Raw genomic sequence first — 20,217 nt, forward strand, 5'->3', positions numbered from 1 at the left:
CTCTGATTCCTCCCCAATTCTCTCTTATGTTCTCTTTACATTTCTCTTTATTTTATAACAAAAGTGAGTTTTATTTATACAAAGTGAACCTATTTATCGTTACAATTTTTTAAGTATATTTTTTCATCATTAAAGGTGTAAAATAGACTTTAGAGTAATATTTTTTTTTTTTTTTTTGGCCAAATTTATATTTTTATTTCTAACCTAGAAAACACTGCAACAAAGGGCCTCGGGGGCTTGAGCAGTTGAGTTAACCTCACACTTATTCTTGTGTAGTCGTCCCCCTTTTATACCCGGCGTTTCTTAACAACAAGAAATCGCTGTCCAGAAAACCTCTGACACCTCTCTCTCTCTCTCAGATTTGAAACTCTTTCTCTTCTTCAATGACGATTGGTTCAGCTGGATCCAGTATCGTCGGTATATCATATCTCTTCCTTTTGGGTTCATCCCCAATTTTGCTTTTACAAGTTTCATTTCATTTTCGTTTTCAATTATATGTTTTGGTTGTGAATTGCTTGTGATTGATTGCCACTGAAGCTTCTTATTCGAAATTGTGAACACAGATTGCTTTCCTTCCTTGGTAATCTCTACCGAACTAGATGCATAAAATTAAATGGGTTTTTTCATTCACATATATCTATATGTATGTATGTATGTATGTATGTATGTATGTATGTATGTATGTATGTGATGTATATATATATAGGCTGGTTCGGGTTTGCCCGACGGAGTGTATAGAGCAGCCGTCAATCCGCCGGAGCTGCTGCTTGTATTTTTTTAATCTGTGTTCTTTCTCAAAGATTTAAGGTTAACTCTTGTTTTGGGCATAAAACCCAATAGCTAAGTACTAAACCATTGTACACGTAATAAACCTTGTCGAGACTGGAATAAAAATGTAAAACAAAACACACAAAAATCAAAATGGATTGAGCAGCTGCTCAATCTGTCTTTAGAAAAATCTCACTCTGCTCATAGCGAGTTGTCTGCTCTTGAATGAATATATGTATATGTATGTATACATGTTATAAAGGGCTCAGTCCATTGCTTGTGTTGACTTGTGCGGTAGTAAGGGTCCAGTAAGTAACCAAAATAAGTAAATAAAATAGATAGTTATTTTTGGACTGTTAAACCCAACATTAAAACAGCTCTACAGTCAATAATTCAAACACTCCAACTTTACATGTTATCTAAAGTTAGAAGATTAATTATTATACATACGGTCTTTAAATAAGGCCCTTAAATATGGACTTGTTTCCTAACCGTTAAATCAGATATGGAAGGTTGAGATGTATAATAGGTAGATGCATATCAGCCAATCTATTTGATCTAACAATTAAACAATAGGTACTCATTTGATAGCCTTATTTATGTATTTTAGTTGAGAATAATTATGCGTATTTATAGAAGGGAGACTTAGAGTCCAGTCTATTTTATGAGTCTTTTTTAGACTAAGACCGGTAGTGATTTAGGGTTTCTAATCAAGTCCTCTTATTTTTCTTTTTTGACGGCTTTATGTTAGGTTTTAACTAACATACAGTATATACAAAGCCCACTCTACACCCTAGGAGGGGAAATAATACCCTTCAAATCGGAGGAGGAATTTATTATGAATTAAAAGAATTTTCTTATAAATTAAAATGACTTTATTATAAATTAAAAAAAATTTCTTATAAATTAAAGGACTTTATTATGAATTAAAAGGTTTTAACTAACATACAGCCTTTACAAAGCCCACTCTACACCCTAGGAGGGGAAATACCCTTCAAATCGGGGGAGGACTTTATTATGAATTAAAAAGATTTTCTTATAAATTAAAATGACTTTGTCATGAATTAAAAAAATTTCTTATAAATTAAAGGACTTTATTATGAATTAAAAGAATTTTCTTATAAATTTTAAAACACCTTCGATCTCCATCTAAAAACTGTTTTTCTAAAGAACCCAAGCCTAATTATCTCTTTATAGAATCTGAGTCTAGTAAGGAGCTAAATAAACATGCAACACAAGGAGTTAATCTTGTTGGTTAAATGTCCATATACGGTCAGAGATTGTTTTGATCCCATCCTAGTCTTCCATCTAACAATCCAGTATCATCTCTTTAACTTGCCTTCTTACTTTAGCCTTATCGGAGCCATAAATAGATATATGTGTGTGTTAAGAATCATTTAGTGCTTCACACCCTACCATACAAAGGACATAACAAACCTATATGGATGTTTCACTAGTTTTGATGTATGTGCTCATTTCATTTCTCTTCTTTGGAGTGGGATACCCATAGTAGTATTGTCTACTTAATCTGGAATCTTTCAATGCCTTTTTGTAATGACTGGAAGTAAATTGTACAGTATGTTATGTGTACTCTGCAAGGTTGGGATGTTTTATCATGTCTTTTGATGTTGTGCAGTGCCCCGAAATTTTAGGTTGCTGGAGGAACTTGAACGTGGAGAGAAGGGTATAGGAGATGGTACTGTCAGCTATGGAATGGATGATGGAGATGACATTTACATGCGCTCTTGGACGGGTACTATAATTGGACCACACAATGTAAGCAAGTGCCTCAATACACCCCCCCCCCCCCCCCCCCCCCCCCGGTCTTTTCTCCTCATGAGTAGTTGTTGCACTAACCGCTACATTGAATGGCCTTGTTATCTTGAATTTGATGCATTAATACATATTTGTATGCTTTGTTTTGTCTTGCGCAAGTCGCAATCAATGATGGCATTGCAGTACGTATGCTTCTGTTTAGATCTTCTCATATCAATAATTTCACGTTCCATTGCTTTGTATGTAAACGAGTGCAACCTAAGAAAGAAAAATGCCAAATTGTAGGCGAAAGTTTATAGGTCTTGTCAAGCAATACTTTAAAATTTTCATATTCATGAAGAGACACCTAATTAAGCTAACATTATCACTCTAGAGGTCTCACTTTTAGATAATACATGTAGGATGGTTACACAAGTTTATTGATTTGACAAAATATTTTTCTGATTGTTTTTTGCCTTTTACTTTGTGAGTGCATTTAGATATACTGAAATTATCAAGGACATCATGGCTTAGTTATTTTTAGTGTAAGGACTTGTTTGTCAGCTTTACTAGGCTTGTGAAATAACAAGCCATGCTTACACTTGGGTGCACTTCCATTGTGCCAAGCTTAAGTTTGGGTTATTCAAGCTCGAATAAATGGTTTGGTTTGGTTTAGCTTAGTTTGTTTATTTCATTGTACGATCTCAATCCTTCAAACCCTAGTTGTTGTAAACCCAAAGCCAAATACAAGCATTGGTATATGGTTTCCTGTAACTGTCCTATTTCATATTCTGAATTTAACAAGGTGGTTGGGTCAACTGTGAAGCTAGATTTTGTAGAGATCCATTTTGTATACAAGGAAAATCAACAGCATAGAATACCAACGTAACTTGCTTATGTCTTTTTTACACTTTACCCACCGGAACTTTGGGGTCGATTTCACTTTACCACCTAAAATTAAATTGTGTCAATATACCACTTGAATTTAAAATTTTTTGCAATGTGCAGCTCCATTCAAGGCATATTGGTCTTTTCAAGTTAATTTTATAATTTAGAAAAAAAAAAAAATCAGAAACCCCACCCAAACACCCCCCCCCCGCCTCCCTCCCTCCCTCCCTCCCTCCCTCCACACAGCAACCCCCATCCCCGACCATTCCCCCAACCCCACCAGCCCTTTCTCTCTTCCTTTCCTTCCTTCCTTCTTTCTTTCTTTCTTTCTTCCTTTCCTTCATTCTGTCTTTCTTTCTCACTCTATCTCTCTCTGCAACACACTGACCGGAGCACAAAGAGAGGTCGACCTCGTCGGCCTCCAGATCGAAGGTCGCTGGTCTCCTATTTGGAGGCCAGAAAGGTCGCCGGCCTCTCCTTGTGCTCCAGCAAGTGTGTTGCAGAGAGAGAGAGAGAGAGAAAGAAAAAAAGACAGAATGAAAGAAAGAAAGAAAGAAGGAAAGGAATAGAAAGAGAGGGCTGGTGGGGTGGGGGGAATGGTCGGGGGTGGAGGGAGGTGGCTGCGGGGGTGGAGGTTGGGGCCATGGGTTGCTGGCTGCCGTAATTTTTTTTTTTTTTTTTAATTTTATTTGTTGGTATACTAGGTAAATTTTTGGGTTTGGAAAGAATATTTTAGGGTATGAATAGTATCACTTTTGAACATATCTCATGGGGATTCAAAAAGACCAAAATATCTCTTAAAATTTACTTGAAAAGACCAATACACCCTTATTTTTTAATGGATATAGTGACGGAATTGGACGGAGACTGCACATTGCAAAAAAATTTATATTCAGGTGGTAAATTGACACAAATTTTTTTTAGGTGGTAAAGTGAAATCGACTCCAAAGTTCAGGTAGGTAAAGTGTAAAAAGGCCTTTTATTATGGATGATTCACTTAATATTCTTAGGCTGCAATACTTGTTCATGTAGCTGCTTATTCTTGGTCAAAACAATGTTAGACTGAAGTACTGAACCGGCAACCTGATACAGTTGGTTGGCCATTTAGGCCTGGCCTGGTTCAGTGGATCCTGAAGCCAACTCTTTTTAGAGGGAATTTGGGTGCTAATCAAGCAAACTTGAAAGCTCTCAAGATAACTTGCTAAAGGCTAATTTTATTAATAGTAAAAATTTAAGTGTCTGATATAAAGTTTTCAGTCATAATATATGAGTGAAAACCTTAAAAAAATTACATCCTGATAAAGTTTTCAGTCATAATATATAAAGTTTTCAGTCATAATAATTTAATAAAATAACCTAATAAGAATACCACAAGTAGAAATAACAACCTGATAAAAAAATGTGCTGTCAAAGTACACGATACAGTACTGTGAATAGTCTCCCATACAGTACTGTGGACAATCTCCTGGGAATATATAATTTTCTGTTCTTGTCCTGCCTCACAAGCCTTACGCCATGTTCCAACCAAGAAGATAAAGATGCACAATATTAACAACAAAGTGCCAGGGTTGTACACTCATGTTTGATTTCCTCTTTCAAATAGTTTACCAATACATGGATGAATATTGGCTATTTCATCTTCTGAAGTTGTGCAGTAGTATGTCAAGTTTTCTTTCAAATCTTTTTTTAATGCCAACTTTTGAGGTAGTTGCCTTCTCCTGCCCTTCTGATATTGCAGTGTATCTTGTTTGAAGTGAATGCACTCTTTCTGATTGTTCTGGATTTTCTCACTAATAGGGCAGTTTACTTGTAATTTAATTCTGTGTTCTTGTGAGAAGTTGATGTGTAATTATGATTTTGATTTTACTCCTTGATTTTATTTCAGACTGTTCATGAAGGACGCATATATCAACTTAAACTGTTCTGCGACAAAGATTATCCTGAGAAGCCACCTAGTGTACGATTTCATACACGCATCAAAATGACTTGTGTCAATCATGAAACTGGAGTGGTAATGTCTCATAAACCTTTTTTTGTTTTTTTGTAAAGTAAATTAATTGTTTGTTTTGGCTATTTATGATATCTTATTATATCTGGGCTTGGCTTTGCTTCTGGTATTATGCTGGGCATACCTTCTTCCCCTGGTTAAGGAAAGGTTAGATGGAATTGATTTTGTGAAATCCATGTAATGCTGTTGGTTTGTCTTTTTAGTGATAGTTCCTTGATGGGGATTCCATTATTAAGTTGAACAAATTTCTTCTCCCTGTTTGTAATATTTGAAACTACAAAATCTGTGCTGTGATCCCAGGAAAACAAAAATTATATTAAGTGATGATTCGATTCCTTATACAATGATATAAGGCAAGGAAATTTATTATTCTTGGGAAATTCAATGTCTTCTAAAGATTTGTCATGATTTAAACTTAATATGTCATACTATATGAGTTAGGAATGCAAACTGTCAGGAATTTCCTCTGTATAACTAATACTTTTATGTTCAGTCTCACTACTGGAGTGTAAGATTTTGGTTTGCACTAGTTCCTTGTATTAGCGATTCCATTGTTTGATGAGGAGAGTGATTGGTAACAGGTTGAAGCAAAGAAGTTTGTAATGCTGGCAAATTGGCAGCGGGACTACACCATGGAAAACATACTGATACAGCTTAAGAAGGAAATGACAGCTTCACACAACCGCAAGCTTGTTCAACCACCAGAAGGTACATATTTCTAAATGGAGACAACTTTGAAGGTTGTCACACATCTGTTCAACAAATGAATGGCATAGGCTGAAACTGAATCATATACATGTACGATATTTCCCTTATGGAAGGCTTAAGAAAAAAGAAGTGGTCCTTAAGCAGCTGTGGAATCACTTTCCCCTTCCCTAGTGTTTCTCCTTTGGATATTTCTTGTCTGAATGTTTAATGGGATTTTTTCCATGTCTTGATGGAAATGCAATTGAACCAGTTATGGAGTGCTAAGCTTTTCAGATACACTATTTAAAGTTTTGATTCCAGGTGTCCTTTCTTGGTTTTCTATCTTAATAGCTCAAGGCTCCATTGGTTATCAGAAATTACTAGGCAACATAATGAGAAATGCTGGAAAGAATAGGTGTTGTCCATGCCTTTTAGGCATTTTCATAATTTTTTTAGAGGATAATGAGGGTAATTGAACAAAAACCTGAAAGACTGTTGCTATACTCACACCCTTCCTCTTCTCATCTCACACCCTTTTCTTTTTATTTTTAAAATTACAATTTTATCCTAATATGAAAATACCATAAAAGGACAATAAAAAAAAAACAAACAAACAAACAAAACCCAGTAGCATCACCTCCACCCCCGTCCTCGACCCTGCCCCTATTGCCAACAAGGCCGTTGATAGTCCAATCCACGACTCTCTCCTTTCCTCTGCCTTTCTCTCTTGCTTCCCTCTGTGTGGTCTTTTGCAAAGGGAGGTCGGCTACCTTGTCAGCCTCCAGATCAATGGACGGTGACCTTCGATTTGGAGGTCAGCAAGGTTGTCGGCCTTCCTTTGAAACAGACCGGAGAGAGAGAGAGAGAGAGAGAGAGAGAGAGAGAGAGGGGGGGGGGGGGCTGCGGGTGGGACCGCCGGCAACGCTGTCGGCAGCTAAGGGTGGGGTTGGGGTTGGGTGTTAGTTTTCTTGGTTTTTTTTCTTGTGTAATAAGGATATATTTTGAGAATTTGAGGGGTATGTATTGAGAAATTAACTAAATTACAAAGTGATGGGGGTGTGAGGTGAGAAATTTAAGGGTGTGGAAATAGCACTGGTCAAACTGAAAATCTAAACCACCCTCTAGCCATATGATTATGCTGAATTGTCTTTTCAAATAGTGCCAAACACTTATACAAGTTCTCACACACGCACACTAATGATAGATCAAATCATCAAATGGTGTTTCGGAGGTGGAATTACACTTGATTTACAAGGTAATCTGAATTGGATTCATGGTTCATTGAAATTATGAAAATATTTCAAGGTGGCTCATAGTGGTTGCAAATTTGCCAAACCAAAATCTGTGGAATTAAAATATTCTTTTGTTTTTTTTTTCTTTGCATCTTTTTTCTTGGTACTATGGGGCTACAATTTCAAAAGTGACAAAAGCCTAAACAGGGAATGCACTAGTTTTCCCAGTCATCTTTGGTTAGCTGCAATATTTTGTTTTACAACAAGAGAATGGTTGGCACACTGAAGAAAATTGACAAGATTGATTGGATTGGATTGGATTGGATAGGATTAGATGAAGTATGAATCATTTGCCTTTAGCACCGAACATAATCTTCGATAAGGCCATCTTATCCTGACCAATAGAATCAATGTGCAGGCCCTCATCCTCAATGATCTTCTATGTGCTTATTGCTTTGCACACGAGTGGTTTATAATCGGCTTCTTCTCTGTGTCATCTCCCAAAGGATCCCCTTGTATTCTCGTTCTTACTCTCCCATTGTCCACTTTTGGGCCCATATTTACCACACAAAACACATTTGATGCAGCCTCCCATCCTCCAAAGTTCAAACCATTCACGATCCACGCAAAAAATGGGATGAGAAGCTTAGTTAGATCTACCCAAGCTACTTTGAAGTATGCCCCCATTTGGTAGCTATTTGGGCATTCATTTTGGGAGATTCCCAAATGAGGATGTATGAAATTTAAGAAAAGTAAAGAGCACATAATGGTGCTACCTCCTAATGTGATCTAATGATTCGAACTACCTAGTTTTAGATCTCTTTTGAAATAGATGAACATAATGTTTTCAATAAACAGATAAGTGATCAAAGTGATAATTAAATAATTGATGAATTTTTTGGTTTAATTAATTTTTGAATAGATAATCCTTGAATAAGAACATAAACACTAGATTGGTTGGATCGTGGAACCACATTGTGAGATAAGCCTCAACAATATGATCATTTTCTTAAAATAAGAACATCCTTGTAAAAGGATTGCTCTAAAATTGAAGTTCTAAATTGGGATTGAAGTGTATCGCGTCGACATCCTTTGCCGCAGCATTGAAGTCAGGTTTCCATGGTTGCATAATCAAGTAGGTTCTACAATTATATATACTGAAAAACCTCTTTAAGATTCAACTTATAAATTCATGCTTGAATTATTAATGGTTTGTAAAGCACATTACCAATATCGTAACGGTTTGAAAGTACATAATCACACGCTCAACGAATTTGACGAATTAATAGATGGAAATGTTAATACGTCTTTAACTTGAAATGGTTTATAAAGTACAAGGCCAAAATTAAAACAATTCAAATTCAAAATACATAGAGGAAATTAAGTGGAACTTGACCTAAATTACATAGATCAAAAGTGAAATTTGGCCTAAACAAACGTCAAGAATTTTGGCCAATGAGAGTGATAGCTTTTAGGAAAAAGTGGAATCCGAAAAATATTAAGGTTTATATTTATTGATATATTTATCCAGGTATATGGCATAATTATACAAGGACAAATCCTAAACTTAACACATAAGAAATAATTAACTAGGCTTATTAGAAGAGGAATCCTTGTCCAACAATGTTGAGAAATCCTTATTGGAATGTACTTGTCTATCACAACCCCACTAGCTGAACGGCGAGGCACAAACCGAAAGTTTGGCCAAAATAAAAAGAGAACCGATCAAAAGATAGTCCCATAGTAAAAAAATATTAGCTAATTGATGACGAGAACAAATATAATGCTTATCGAGCTCTGCCGAACCACTTTTTTCCTAATATAATGGTAGTCTACTTCAACATGACTGGTACAAGTATGAAAAGCAAGACTAGAGGCAAGAGAAATAGTATTGATATTATCACACCACAACTGAGGTAGACTTAATGGTAGGCACAGATCTTTGAATAAAGAGCGAAGCAAAGAGATAATGGTAGCATTCTAAGCAAGTTGCCTATATTCTGTTTCCGTACTAGAACACGAGACCCCATCTTGTTTCTTAGAACTTCAGACTGGAACCTAAGTACATACAATTACCACCTGTGGAAACTCTATCATCCAGATCACCAGCATAATCAACATCACAATAAGCAGTTGAGAGAGGAGAACCAGGTTGATAAAATACACCATGATCAAAAGTAGATTTTAAATACCTCAAAATTCGTATTTGACACCTATCCAATGAACTGTAGTAGGAGCATGCAAAAACTAAAAAACTTGATTAACCGCAAAAGCAATACAAAGGAATCTAGGCATCCATCTAAAAATCAATTGGCAATAGAATGTGACGTCCAAGATCCTTCTAAGCACTTATACAAGATATAACCTTTCAATATAGGACAACACACTCCACATTCTCACATATCCCCCCACATCTAATGTCACTCAAGTCAAACACGTAGATAACTTACATTGGGTGACGTAAAGCACATGTGATCACTCGGCCAAACACAATATGATGATAAATTTTTGAAAAAAGTAGAATCCTCAGACATACCGATGTTTATGTGTATTGTTATATTTATAAATGTACATAGCATAATCATACAAGGAAAACAAGTCCTAAACTTTACAAGGAATCATAAACTTAACATACAAAGAAATAATTAACTCGGCTTATTAGAAGAGGAACCATTGTCCAATAAGGTAAAGAAATCCTTATTGAAATGTACTTGTCTATCCGAGAGAGTGTTCAAACGTCCAAACAAAAGATCTCAATCAAAATATTTTCCTTTAGTTGCAGTTCAAAAGTAGAAGGTATAGTAAAAAAGATGAAAATTCCAATAAGAAACCAACTAGACAGTATTGCAGAACATTCAAATGACAACCAGTTTAAAAGTTATCCTTGTTATAGTGAACCCTTAACATTCGTCATTCAAGGGATAAAAAGTAGCGTGGGCACAGTTTGGTTTGGTTTGGTTTTGGGTCAAAACTATCACCAAATCGTTATGGTCGGTTTGAGAAAATCTCAAACCGTAGAAATCCAAAACTGAAGGTGTGGTATACCAAAAATTTCGGTTTGGTTTGGTTTTTCAAGGCCTAACATTATTTTTCAAGTCATAAATTTTTAAAACATAGTGATTATTTTTTGAAAAATGAGTCTATAATGTAAGTTTAAAACATTATACATAATTGTATATGGTGCATACTACCACATAGATTAGTTTTGTTCTAATTATATAATGCCACGTGTAAAAAATAATATATTATTAATTTATATAAATAGTCGGTTTGATTTAATCAGCGATTTTAGATAATGAAACTGTAATCAATTCAAAATTTACAGTTTAGTTTGATTTCAAACCATTCAATTAAAAAATAATAGAAAAATCAATCCAAACCAAACCATTAGCTCGATTTGGATTGATTTTTTCGGTTTACCCGATTTGCATGTCCACCCCTACTAATATGAGTTTAAAAAATGAATATATGCCATGACAGAAATTTGCATAAATTAGGCCTTCCACTATGCTGCCGGATTGTGTGACCCAAAACCCATTTTGGGCCACAAATGGGTCACACCCTAATACTATGGGCCGGAAAGTGTGACCCAAAAGAGGGTGTAACCCAAAAGAGGGTTTCAGTGTGACCCATTTTGTGGTGTGACCCAAATCAACTTTAACAGCCCACGTGAAGGAGAGAGAAACCGGAGCTGGGTGAAGAGAGAGGTGGGCCCCGCGCCTGTGAGAGCTGACGAGCGGCTGCTGTTGCTGACGCAGGTGTCGGCTGACGCAAGCAAACTCGGTTGCAGCGCCTGGCTTCCTTCGTTCCTTGACGCGTGGCTGGCTGGTTGACTCACCAACGGTCTAGATGAGATGACCGTTGGTGATCAACGGCTGCTGCGTTTTGCCTTTTTTTTTTTTTTTAGATGGGCCGGAAATGGATCAAAGGCTGAGATTAATGGACCGTTGATAATCAACGGTCCAGATCGGCCATATCCTTTTTTTTTTTAACAAATATTTAATAAATCATTTAAAATAGATATAATATCCGAAAAATTGCCAAAAAATTTCGAAAAAATTTTAAAAAATTCCCCAAACCCTCCAACAGCTATATTTTCAAGGATGTCTATATATATATCACACAACACTCATATGGTTTCATCACAATTTACAACCTTTGTTTACCAAATTTACACAAAATTTTTTTTTCTTTGTCATGGCTCCAAGAGGAAGTGCTTGGGTGGTAGCTGAAGATGAAGCCCTAGTGATGGCATACCTAGAGAGGTCTCCCGACGGTTGTCTTGGTGCCCAAATTAGAGCCGCCATGCTTTGGGAACAAATTTATGAAATTTTCAAGCGTAACATGGGGGGTGAAACAATTCGTAAGGTTGGCGGTGTTAAAGCACGATTCAAAGATATTGCGCGTGATTGCAACAAATTTTATGCTTGCTTATTGGAGGCCGAGCGAATGCGTGCAAGCGGTGCAAATGATGCCAATGTGGTAAGTTTTTATGCATTTATATATTTGCATGATTATTTTTTGTTTTATCCAATTATCAAGCATATTTATATATTTGTATAATTATTATATGTTTTGTTTATAAATGAAGCATATTTATATAATGGTATTACTATTTTATTGTTTTGTATATGTATCAAACATATTTATATATTTGTATGATTATTTTTGGTTCTGTTTATAAATGTAGCATATTTGTATAATGATATTATTATATTGTATTTTCACTATTTTGTTTATCTATCAAGCATATTTATATATTTGTATGATTATGGTTTTTGTTTTGTTTATAAATGTAGCAAATTTACTATTTATTTAAGTTATGTTTGCATTTCCACAAGAAAATTTATATATTTTAATTTTTATTTTATTATTGTAGTTTACGCAAGCACTTGAAGGGCAGAAGCAAGCACTAGAAGGGCAGAAGCTGAATACGAAGGTGTAGAACCATGCCCGACCGGTGCCGCTCCATCATCATTACCTGAGATAAATGTTCGTCGGAATTTGCTTAGGGACCGAAATGTCAACGAATCCCTAAAAACTAATTTGATTGAGCACATCTGGATCCGAGAGGGGAACCCACCACTTGCCCCAACATATTGACCGAATAAGAAGTTCGATTTATTTTCTGTCATGTCGAATGCAGTTGTTGTTGTTGTTTTTTCTTTAAATCCTCGTATTGTTCTTGTTTTTTCTTTTAGTGATCATGTTATACTTGTTTTTCCTTTAAATCATCGTGTTGTTTTTCTTGTTTGTGGTTGTTGAAGTCCCGATGTTGTAAGGCTTATGTTGTCTAATTTATGAAATTTTCTTATTTTAAATATATTCAATATTGACCTTATTTTAAAGATCTCATTAAAATAAGATCACTAGAATCATTTTTATTATACTTTAAATTTAAAATTATCAATTAAATATCACTTAATCAATATTAGGCATATTTTAAATATGTATAAAACACTGTGACCCAAAATGGGTCACAGCACCATAAATGTGAGAATTGAGTCACAGCACTATTTGTGACCCAAAATGAATTTTGGGTCACAAAAAATAGATTTACCATAGTGGAAGCTAGGCCTTAGAATTAGAAATGGTTTGTCTAGTGTGGAGAAACTTTCAATGCACTATATATATAGCGCACCTTTTAGCATAGACATGAATAATGAGTGGATAGAATTATTTCATTATTATTTTTAAAAGTGGAGAGATTCGAAGTTTCAAACTCATTACGTTGACTTGGAAGTTTGAGCTTCCTTGGTGTTTCCAGTTTGACGTGCTTTAAACATGCGATGTATCATTTGGTTTAACAGCCGACTCTTAAAGTACATGCAATTATTCTAAAATCTAAATACATTTGAGTTTGTCTCCCAAAACTCTCAAAAGAATACATTCCTAGAAAAGACTAAACATCGAATAAACGTGTGTTCAATGTATGTGATGGCAACACAAAATGATAAAATTAAGAATTAAGAACCTTTTAATAATGATACCAATCATGTCCAGTACGTTAGTTCATAATTAATCTTTTATTTTTTAGAAAATTATATATAAATTTCGTTTTTTGATTGCAGACATATATTCTTAATATTCTTATTGCAACACGCAATAGTTTGGATGACAAGAGTCAAGACTACAGGAGTAGTCCATGTTCCTGTAGCTATAACTCATCATTGACCAGTCAATTAGGCAATTAACATCCCATCCATTTGGTCAGAACAAAGAAATAGGAGGGCTTCACACTTCTTTGTACTTTTTCATTATTTTTTAAGAAAAAAAAAATATTTATTACAAGTATATATATTTTATATATCTATGTCTTTTATAACATATTATATCACATAATAAGAGAAATAAAGACAAAATATATATATTATATCAAAGTTTTACTATTTTTTAGAATGTAATAATATTTTTGTGTGGTCTACATACTATTTTGACGTTGTACTAAAGAAGCTCAATAAGAATCATATTGGTTCAAACAAAAAAAGGAATCCTATTTGTCAAAGGTAAGAAGTAGATTCTTTTTTTATTACGGAAAATCTGTGAGGAGTGGTGAATTAGGATCGTGGAATTAAATTTCAAAAATTTCAATTTTTTTTTTCAAGTTTCAAAATATTATCAAAACGGAATTGTCGAAATTTTATTAAAAGTTTAAGTTGTTTTAGTTTAAATTTCTAACAAAATCGAAATTCTTTCAAAATTTTCATATTTTTGAACTTTGAAATTTTCTCAAAATTCGAAATTTAATTCCTTAATTAGGATTACATTAGAAAATTGGTATCTCTCTCCTCCTGTAATATTACGAGATATATAAAACTTTTAACGTACAAAGGGGCCAAAAGAGATAAACTACTTTATGTATGCTGACATAACGAGTTGTTATAGGCTTTATTATATTCTTGATGTTTTTTCAAATTTGTTCTTATTTATCAATGTAAATAACTAAGTATGTTTTACTATTAAATTTAAGCATCTAATTATTATGAAAAATTACAAGATTTTAGGTCTTAATTAATATGGATTAAGTATAAATATAATCAATCTACTCATTATGTTTATATAGGAGTGCAAACAACATCGTATGCAAAAAGGGAACAAAGAATCTTTATATAGCAAAGAGACTAAAATAGATTGATGAATAGGCAGTCAAACTGTACAGTGAATTTGACTATGCATTGAAAACACTCAAAACAGTCCGAATAATGAAAAGAAGAGCACAATTATTTAGTATGAAATTTTAAAAAAAAAAAACAATAATTTTTAAATAGGATACGAAACAAGCCCTACCGTTTCATATATTCAATCACTACTTATAAGTTATAATTGAGAGAGAGAAACCAAGCTGGACCAAGCTAGTCAAAAACAAACGCATTCAACACTTGACCTTAGACTCGGTCTCTCATACACGCATGCATTAATTTATGCATACAACTCTCCCTCTCTCTCTCTCTCTCTCTCTCTCTCTCTCTCTCATCCAGTTTCCCAGCAACATACCAAGTCTCTCCATATATATATATATATATATACAGTTATAAACCAACACCATTTCATCACAACCATCTCACTCTCAGACTCTCTCTAACTTATTTTTCTTCCAGACATGTACTGCACGGAGGATCCGACTCCGAGTCCGAGTCCAAAGCCCATCGTGATCCGCGAAGTGTGGGCCCACAATCTCGAGTCCGAGTTCCAGTTGATCCAAAACGTCATCGACGCCTTCCCTTACATTTCAATGGACACGGAGTTCCCCGGTTTAGTATTTCGGGCCCCCGTGGACCCCACCAGGCCCTACAACCGCCAACTGCGGCCGTCCGATCACTACAAGATCTTGAAATCCAACGTCGACGCGCTCAGTCTCATTCAGGTGGGCCTCACGCTCTCCGACTCCCGCGGCAACCTCCCCGACCTCGCCACCTCCACGCGCTTCATCTGGGAATTCAACTTCAACGACTTCGACGTCGCGCGTGACCCTCACGCTCCAGACTCCATCGAGCTCCTCCGCCGCCAGGGCATCGACTTCGACCGCAACCGGTCCCACGGGGTCGACTCGGCGCGGTTCGCCGAGCTCATGATGTCGTCCGGACTCGTCTGCAACCACTCGGTGAGTTGGGTCACGTTCCACAGCGCGTACGACTTTGGGTACCTGGTGAAGATCCTCACGCGCCGGAACTTGCCGCGTGGCTTGGCGGAGTTTTTGAGTATTGTCAGGGTCTTTTTCGGAAGTAGAGTTTACGACGTCAAGCACATGATGCGCTTCTGTAAGAGCTTGTACGGAGGGTTGGACCGGGTTGCTAGGACCTTAGAGGTGGACCGGGCGGTCGGGAAATGCCACCAGGCCGGTTCAGATAGCTTGCTGACGTGGCATGCGTTTCAGAAGATGAGGGATGTGTATTTTGTACATGGCGGGCCTGAGCAACACGCTGGAGTGTTGTACGGACTAGAAGTGTTTTGATTATTAAACAAAAAAAATTCATAATTTGTTTATTCTATTTTATTGCTTTCTTAATTGGGGCAATTTAGTCAATAAGTAAACAATTCTTTTCTAGCGCAAAGCCTGCCTTGCTTTATTGGTCCACACCATTATTATTATTATTATTTTAACAAATCACAATTTTTAAAAGTTTATTGATTTTAATTACTAAATTTCAATAACTTTTTAGAATAGGTACCAAAATTAAATAGCATTTTAGATTAAGTACTAGTTTGAAAGTCAAACAAATTAATAAAGTAAAAGTTATTAGAATTTACAAATGTTACATCACATGCCACTATAATAAAAAAAATAAAAAATATATTACATCACAAATATTATATTAATTTATATTATATTGTATTAAAAAAAAATCAATACAATTACAACTTAATTGTGACTGTTTTGGTAAATTGAAAAAAAAAATTCACACCACTGGATTATATATTATTTTGAGTCAAAGTATTGTTTTGGCCTCTATTTATACTATATTATAGTATAATTTCTCTAAAAAAAATTCAATTAAGTTACAACTTAACTGTGACTGTCTCACAACTTAGATGTGACTGTCGTTCAGTCACAATTAAATTTGAAGTTGTGAGTGTTGTACAGTCACAACTAAATGTGAAGTTGAGACTACATTATCAAATTTCCAAGATAATATAAAAGCCTCAATGGCAATTTTATCAAAACCTTATAAATTTTAACTAACACTCATCATATGTGAGCTAAAGAATAAAAAAGTCAAATGGAAAAAGCTCAAATAAAAGGGGCCAACATATTTGTGACCTAATCTAAAAAACTACATTTAAATTTGGTAGTTCAATTGAAATATTATATGGTCTTCATGTTATACCAAAAAATTATTGGGTTTTGATATTTAATCCTAATTTTCCAAATTTTTTAATGTCCTTGAAAATGAAGTTAATAGAAATTAGAATTTTAAGCGACTCCATTAATTACCTCTTAATTTTCATTTTAGATCGAACGAAATGGAGATAAATCAAAATCAAGCCTTCTTATTATCAGAACGAGAATGAGTTAATTAATATTTACCAATTTTTAAGAACATAAAAACCATCCTAGTTACTAAAATGTCTTTATAAACTATAATTTAATTTTTTGACTACTTATTAAAAACTTGGATGCCAAAACTTATTCTACTAATGATATTTGTCTACCACAATGAATAAATTTTTTTAATTACAATTCTACTGTTTTATGAAATCACTAAAAATGACAAATTTAAATATAAAATAAAATTAGGGTTGCCATGGCGGCCTTTAGAGTCCATCTTCCATGGCGTGTTGTACATTGGAGCCTACACCCTGATGGGGCCGGGGATTGATTTCAGTAGAATTATCATATGTTTGGAAAAGAGATTCCTTAATAATTCATGGACTTGACATGTATATTACACATGATATATGTATACATTCATACAATAACTCCTCTATATCTTTTTATGATAGATCAACCTTGTAACCATTAGGTTAATTGAGGAAAAATTATAGGGTATAACCGATATATCGTCACGTGGTATAAACAATTCAACGTGTAAGGGTATTATTAGATGATGTATTTGTATTAATAGGGTATAATATTAATAATATCTACCCATATTATAATACATAAACTGGTTATATCATGTGTCAATATATTAGTTATACATAATAATTTCTCGCTGAAAAAAATTAGCATTTACCCACTTGAGCTAATAAGTAACTTTATTAGGAAATTTGGGGGAGAAGGGGGAAGACCAAGGGAAAGGGATGGGGGCAATTTAGGAATAACAAGGGTGTAATAAGTAGAATAATATTTTTAAAAAATTTGAAAGGGGTTCGAAAAATATGTCGATGGGAAAATAGGAACCAGGGTGGGAATAGACCCACTCTTATCTATATTCATTGTTATTTACTTATAATGGAATAAGAATGCAAAAAATTGGAATGATATGTTTAATATTTTACTAATAAAAAACTCATTTTCGTTTCTAATCCCCTATCAAGAGGATTTGTTGGATTGAATGTGTATTGTGTATTGTGTAACCTTCTAAGTAGACAACTTAATAATTAATTATATTTCATCGAACTATTAATTGAACTATTAATTGAGTGCAATAAGTGCTCAAAATAAATCTTTAAAAAAAGGGGATTGTCAAAAAGATTCCAAATTTTGTGAGGGATCTACATAACTCTAGATTCTTTAGTACAAGTAAACAATAGAATGATGTAAAAGAGAATAATCAATTTGTATTTCTTCAATTTCCATTTTGTTCTTAATGCATGGGACCTTTCATCCCCATTTAAAGTAAGTTAACGTGCGTAGGAAAATAGTCATAAATAAGTTACATCTTCCACGAGTTACATGCTTCTCATAATATTTAATTTTTTTTTTTAATATTTTCCTCTACTCTATTGATTATATGATTAATGGGTTACTGATTATGTAATTATTTGATTGCAAATCATGAATAAATTTCCACTGTCTGATCGGACCTTACTTATGAAGATACCATCTTTGTATCGTGAATTAATTTTGCTGTTATATGTGGGATTACCGGATTACCCAGAAGAGAGATGTTATTAATGTTATCATGCTGCTGTTATATATATTCGTAGTGTCTGATCTGAGCTTACAAATTAAGATGCCATATGTTTGTGTGGTTTGTGTGAAATTGTGGATATGATGTACTCGGATCCGGCTCTTCTGCTGTTAGCTTGTTACTAAGGTTTTAGGTTTGTGCCTTTGGTTAAGTCTTAACCATCCAAATAATCTAGTGGCTTGAATTTAAGCCACTTCAACTGGTCTCATTTTTCAAAACCCACATGTTTTCTACTTGCCGTCTTCTTCTCAGGCTGGTTTGCGTCTCCTTCTCCCACTGGCTTTCTTGTTCTCCCTTTACTTAATTGGTAACTTTCTTGTTCTCCCTTTACTTAATTGGTAACTGCAGAGGAGACGGACCCGATGTACCCTGCTCTGTATGAAATTCGGTTTACTTAATTGAACTCATGTCATCTATTAATATGATAGCTTGGCCAGCTGTTATATTATCAGGTTCTCCTTGATTATATGAAATCATGATATACTTTGCTATGCTCTACAAGAGTTGCTTCTATTCGGACAATATGCCTCCTTATAATATTTAGGATCAAGTTCAAAATAAACACTCAATTTTGGTTGAATTTTATTCGGGTCCACGATTAATTTTTTTTTTTCAAGAATATTCACAAATTAACGTTTAAATTGAAAAACTCACTTTTATTTAATGAGATGTTAGTGTTGGGGTTAACTGCTAATATAGCCAACCATAACGTGACAGCATGTTTAATGACATTATCTTCATCATCCTTCTCATCAAATCAAGCACATGTCCCTTTTATCATCCTCAAACTCAATCATTGATACTTCTACCTCAAAAATATTATCAAAGACCTAGAAGATGATCCAGCCCACTAATAAGTCATTAAGCGTGTTGCCGCCGCGTCATGGTTGACCACACTAGGATATAACCCAATACTAACAGTGCACAATACAAAAGCCAATTTTTCAATTTTAATGATAATTTGTGGATGCTTTTGAAAAAAAATTTAATTCGTGAACCTGAGTGAAAATTCACTCTATAGTTGGATGTTTATTTTGAACTTGAGCCTAATATTTATGTTGTTGTATTGATGTTTTGTGGACAAATGGGCACTTACGGTAAAACTTAGGACTTTCTTGACAGGATTGTTGACTACCGAGTAGTGAGGATGCTCACAATAAGGATTGTAAGAAGTTCGAACTACCGCGAGTGGCATAAGTCACTGAGCAATCTCGATGGGCTCAGACGACCGATGAGCTCGGAGATCGATGTGCTTGGACACCATTGGGCTTGGACAACCATTAAGCTTGGACCCCATGATGACTCTCGTAGAGGACCTCACCTTTACCCATATTACCGACCATGTAAAAGTGGGGCCCCTTTATCACCGTTCATTTCATCTTTTTTCCATTTTTACTTTCACTCTTTCAAATCTCTATATAAATGTAACATTTCTCAATTATAATGAAAATCCAACATTATTAAGGACCTAGCGCGATAATCATGAATTATGAATATGGTGAACCACAATGAATCCTTGAGTTATTGTGTGTGATTGTGATTTATGTTTTAATGTTATTGATCAAATTTTAGGTATCAACACTTAAGATTCAAAATTTAGTGCTTAGAGAATTTTTGTATATGATTTTATTAGAAATACCAAAAACGACCATTTTTTCCTTTCAGATTTGTAATAATTTTTAAGATTAAATTTGTAGTCCAACCAAAAGTGACGACTTTACTTCGTACTATTCATTTCATTCATAAACATGTTATTAATGTCACATTCATTGATTAGTTAGACTCATATATATTTGACTAAATT

The 20,217-nt window shown here is 34.6% G+C and overlaps 1 protein-coding gene and 1 pseudogene across 1 annotated transcript; both read left to right on the forward strand.

Annotated features, from left to right (window-relative positions):
• The first annotated feature begins 245 nt into the window (after nt 1-245).
• On the forward strand, nt 246-6,433 carry LOC147299133 (ubiquitin-conjugating enzyme E2 variant 1D-like). Its single transcript, XM_086236027.1, has 4 exons — nt 246-417; nt 2,405-2,544; nt 5,297-5,422; nt 6,001-6,433. The coding sequence occupies exons 1-4, from the start codon at nt 384-386 to the stop codon at nt 6,139-6,141; spliced, it is 441 nt and encodes a 146-aa protein (XP_086092153.1). The 5' UTR covers nt 246-383; the 3' UTR covers nt 6,142-6,433.
• An 8,457-nt stretch (nt 6,434-14,890) lies between these two features.
• LOC147299134 (putative CCR4-associated factor 1 homolog 11 pseudogene) lies at nt 14,891-15,890 on the forward strand (annotated as a pseudogene).
• Nucleotides 15,891-20,217: the final 4,327 nt, after the last annotated feature.

The sequence above is a fragment of the Dryas octopetala genome, chromosome 1, assembly GCF_963921425.1.
Source record: "Dryas octopetala chromosome 1, drDryOcto1.1, whole genome shotgun sequence".
Lineage (NCBI taxonomy): Eukaryota > Viridiplantae > Streptophyta > Magnoliopsida > Rosales > Rosaceae > Dryas > Dryas octopetala.

What these genes read in the sequence shown, in the direction of transcription:
- LOC147299133 (XM_086236027.1), top strand. Translation starts at nt 384, where the DNA reads ATGACGATTGGTTCAGCTGGATCCAGTATCGTCG. An exon ending in CTATAATTGGACCACACAAT is followed by an intron (nt 2,545 to 5,296) that starts GTAAGCAAGTGC and finishes ATTTTATTTCAG; the next exon opens with ACTGTTCATGAAGGACGCAT. An exon ending in TCAATCATGAAACTGGAGTG is followed by an intron (nt 5,423 to 6,000) that starts GTAATGTCTCAT and finishes GATTGGTAACAG; the next exon opens with GTTGAAGCAAAGAAGTTTGT.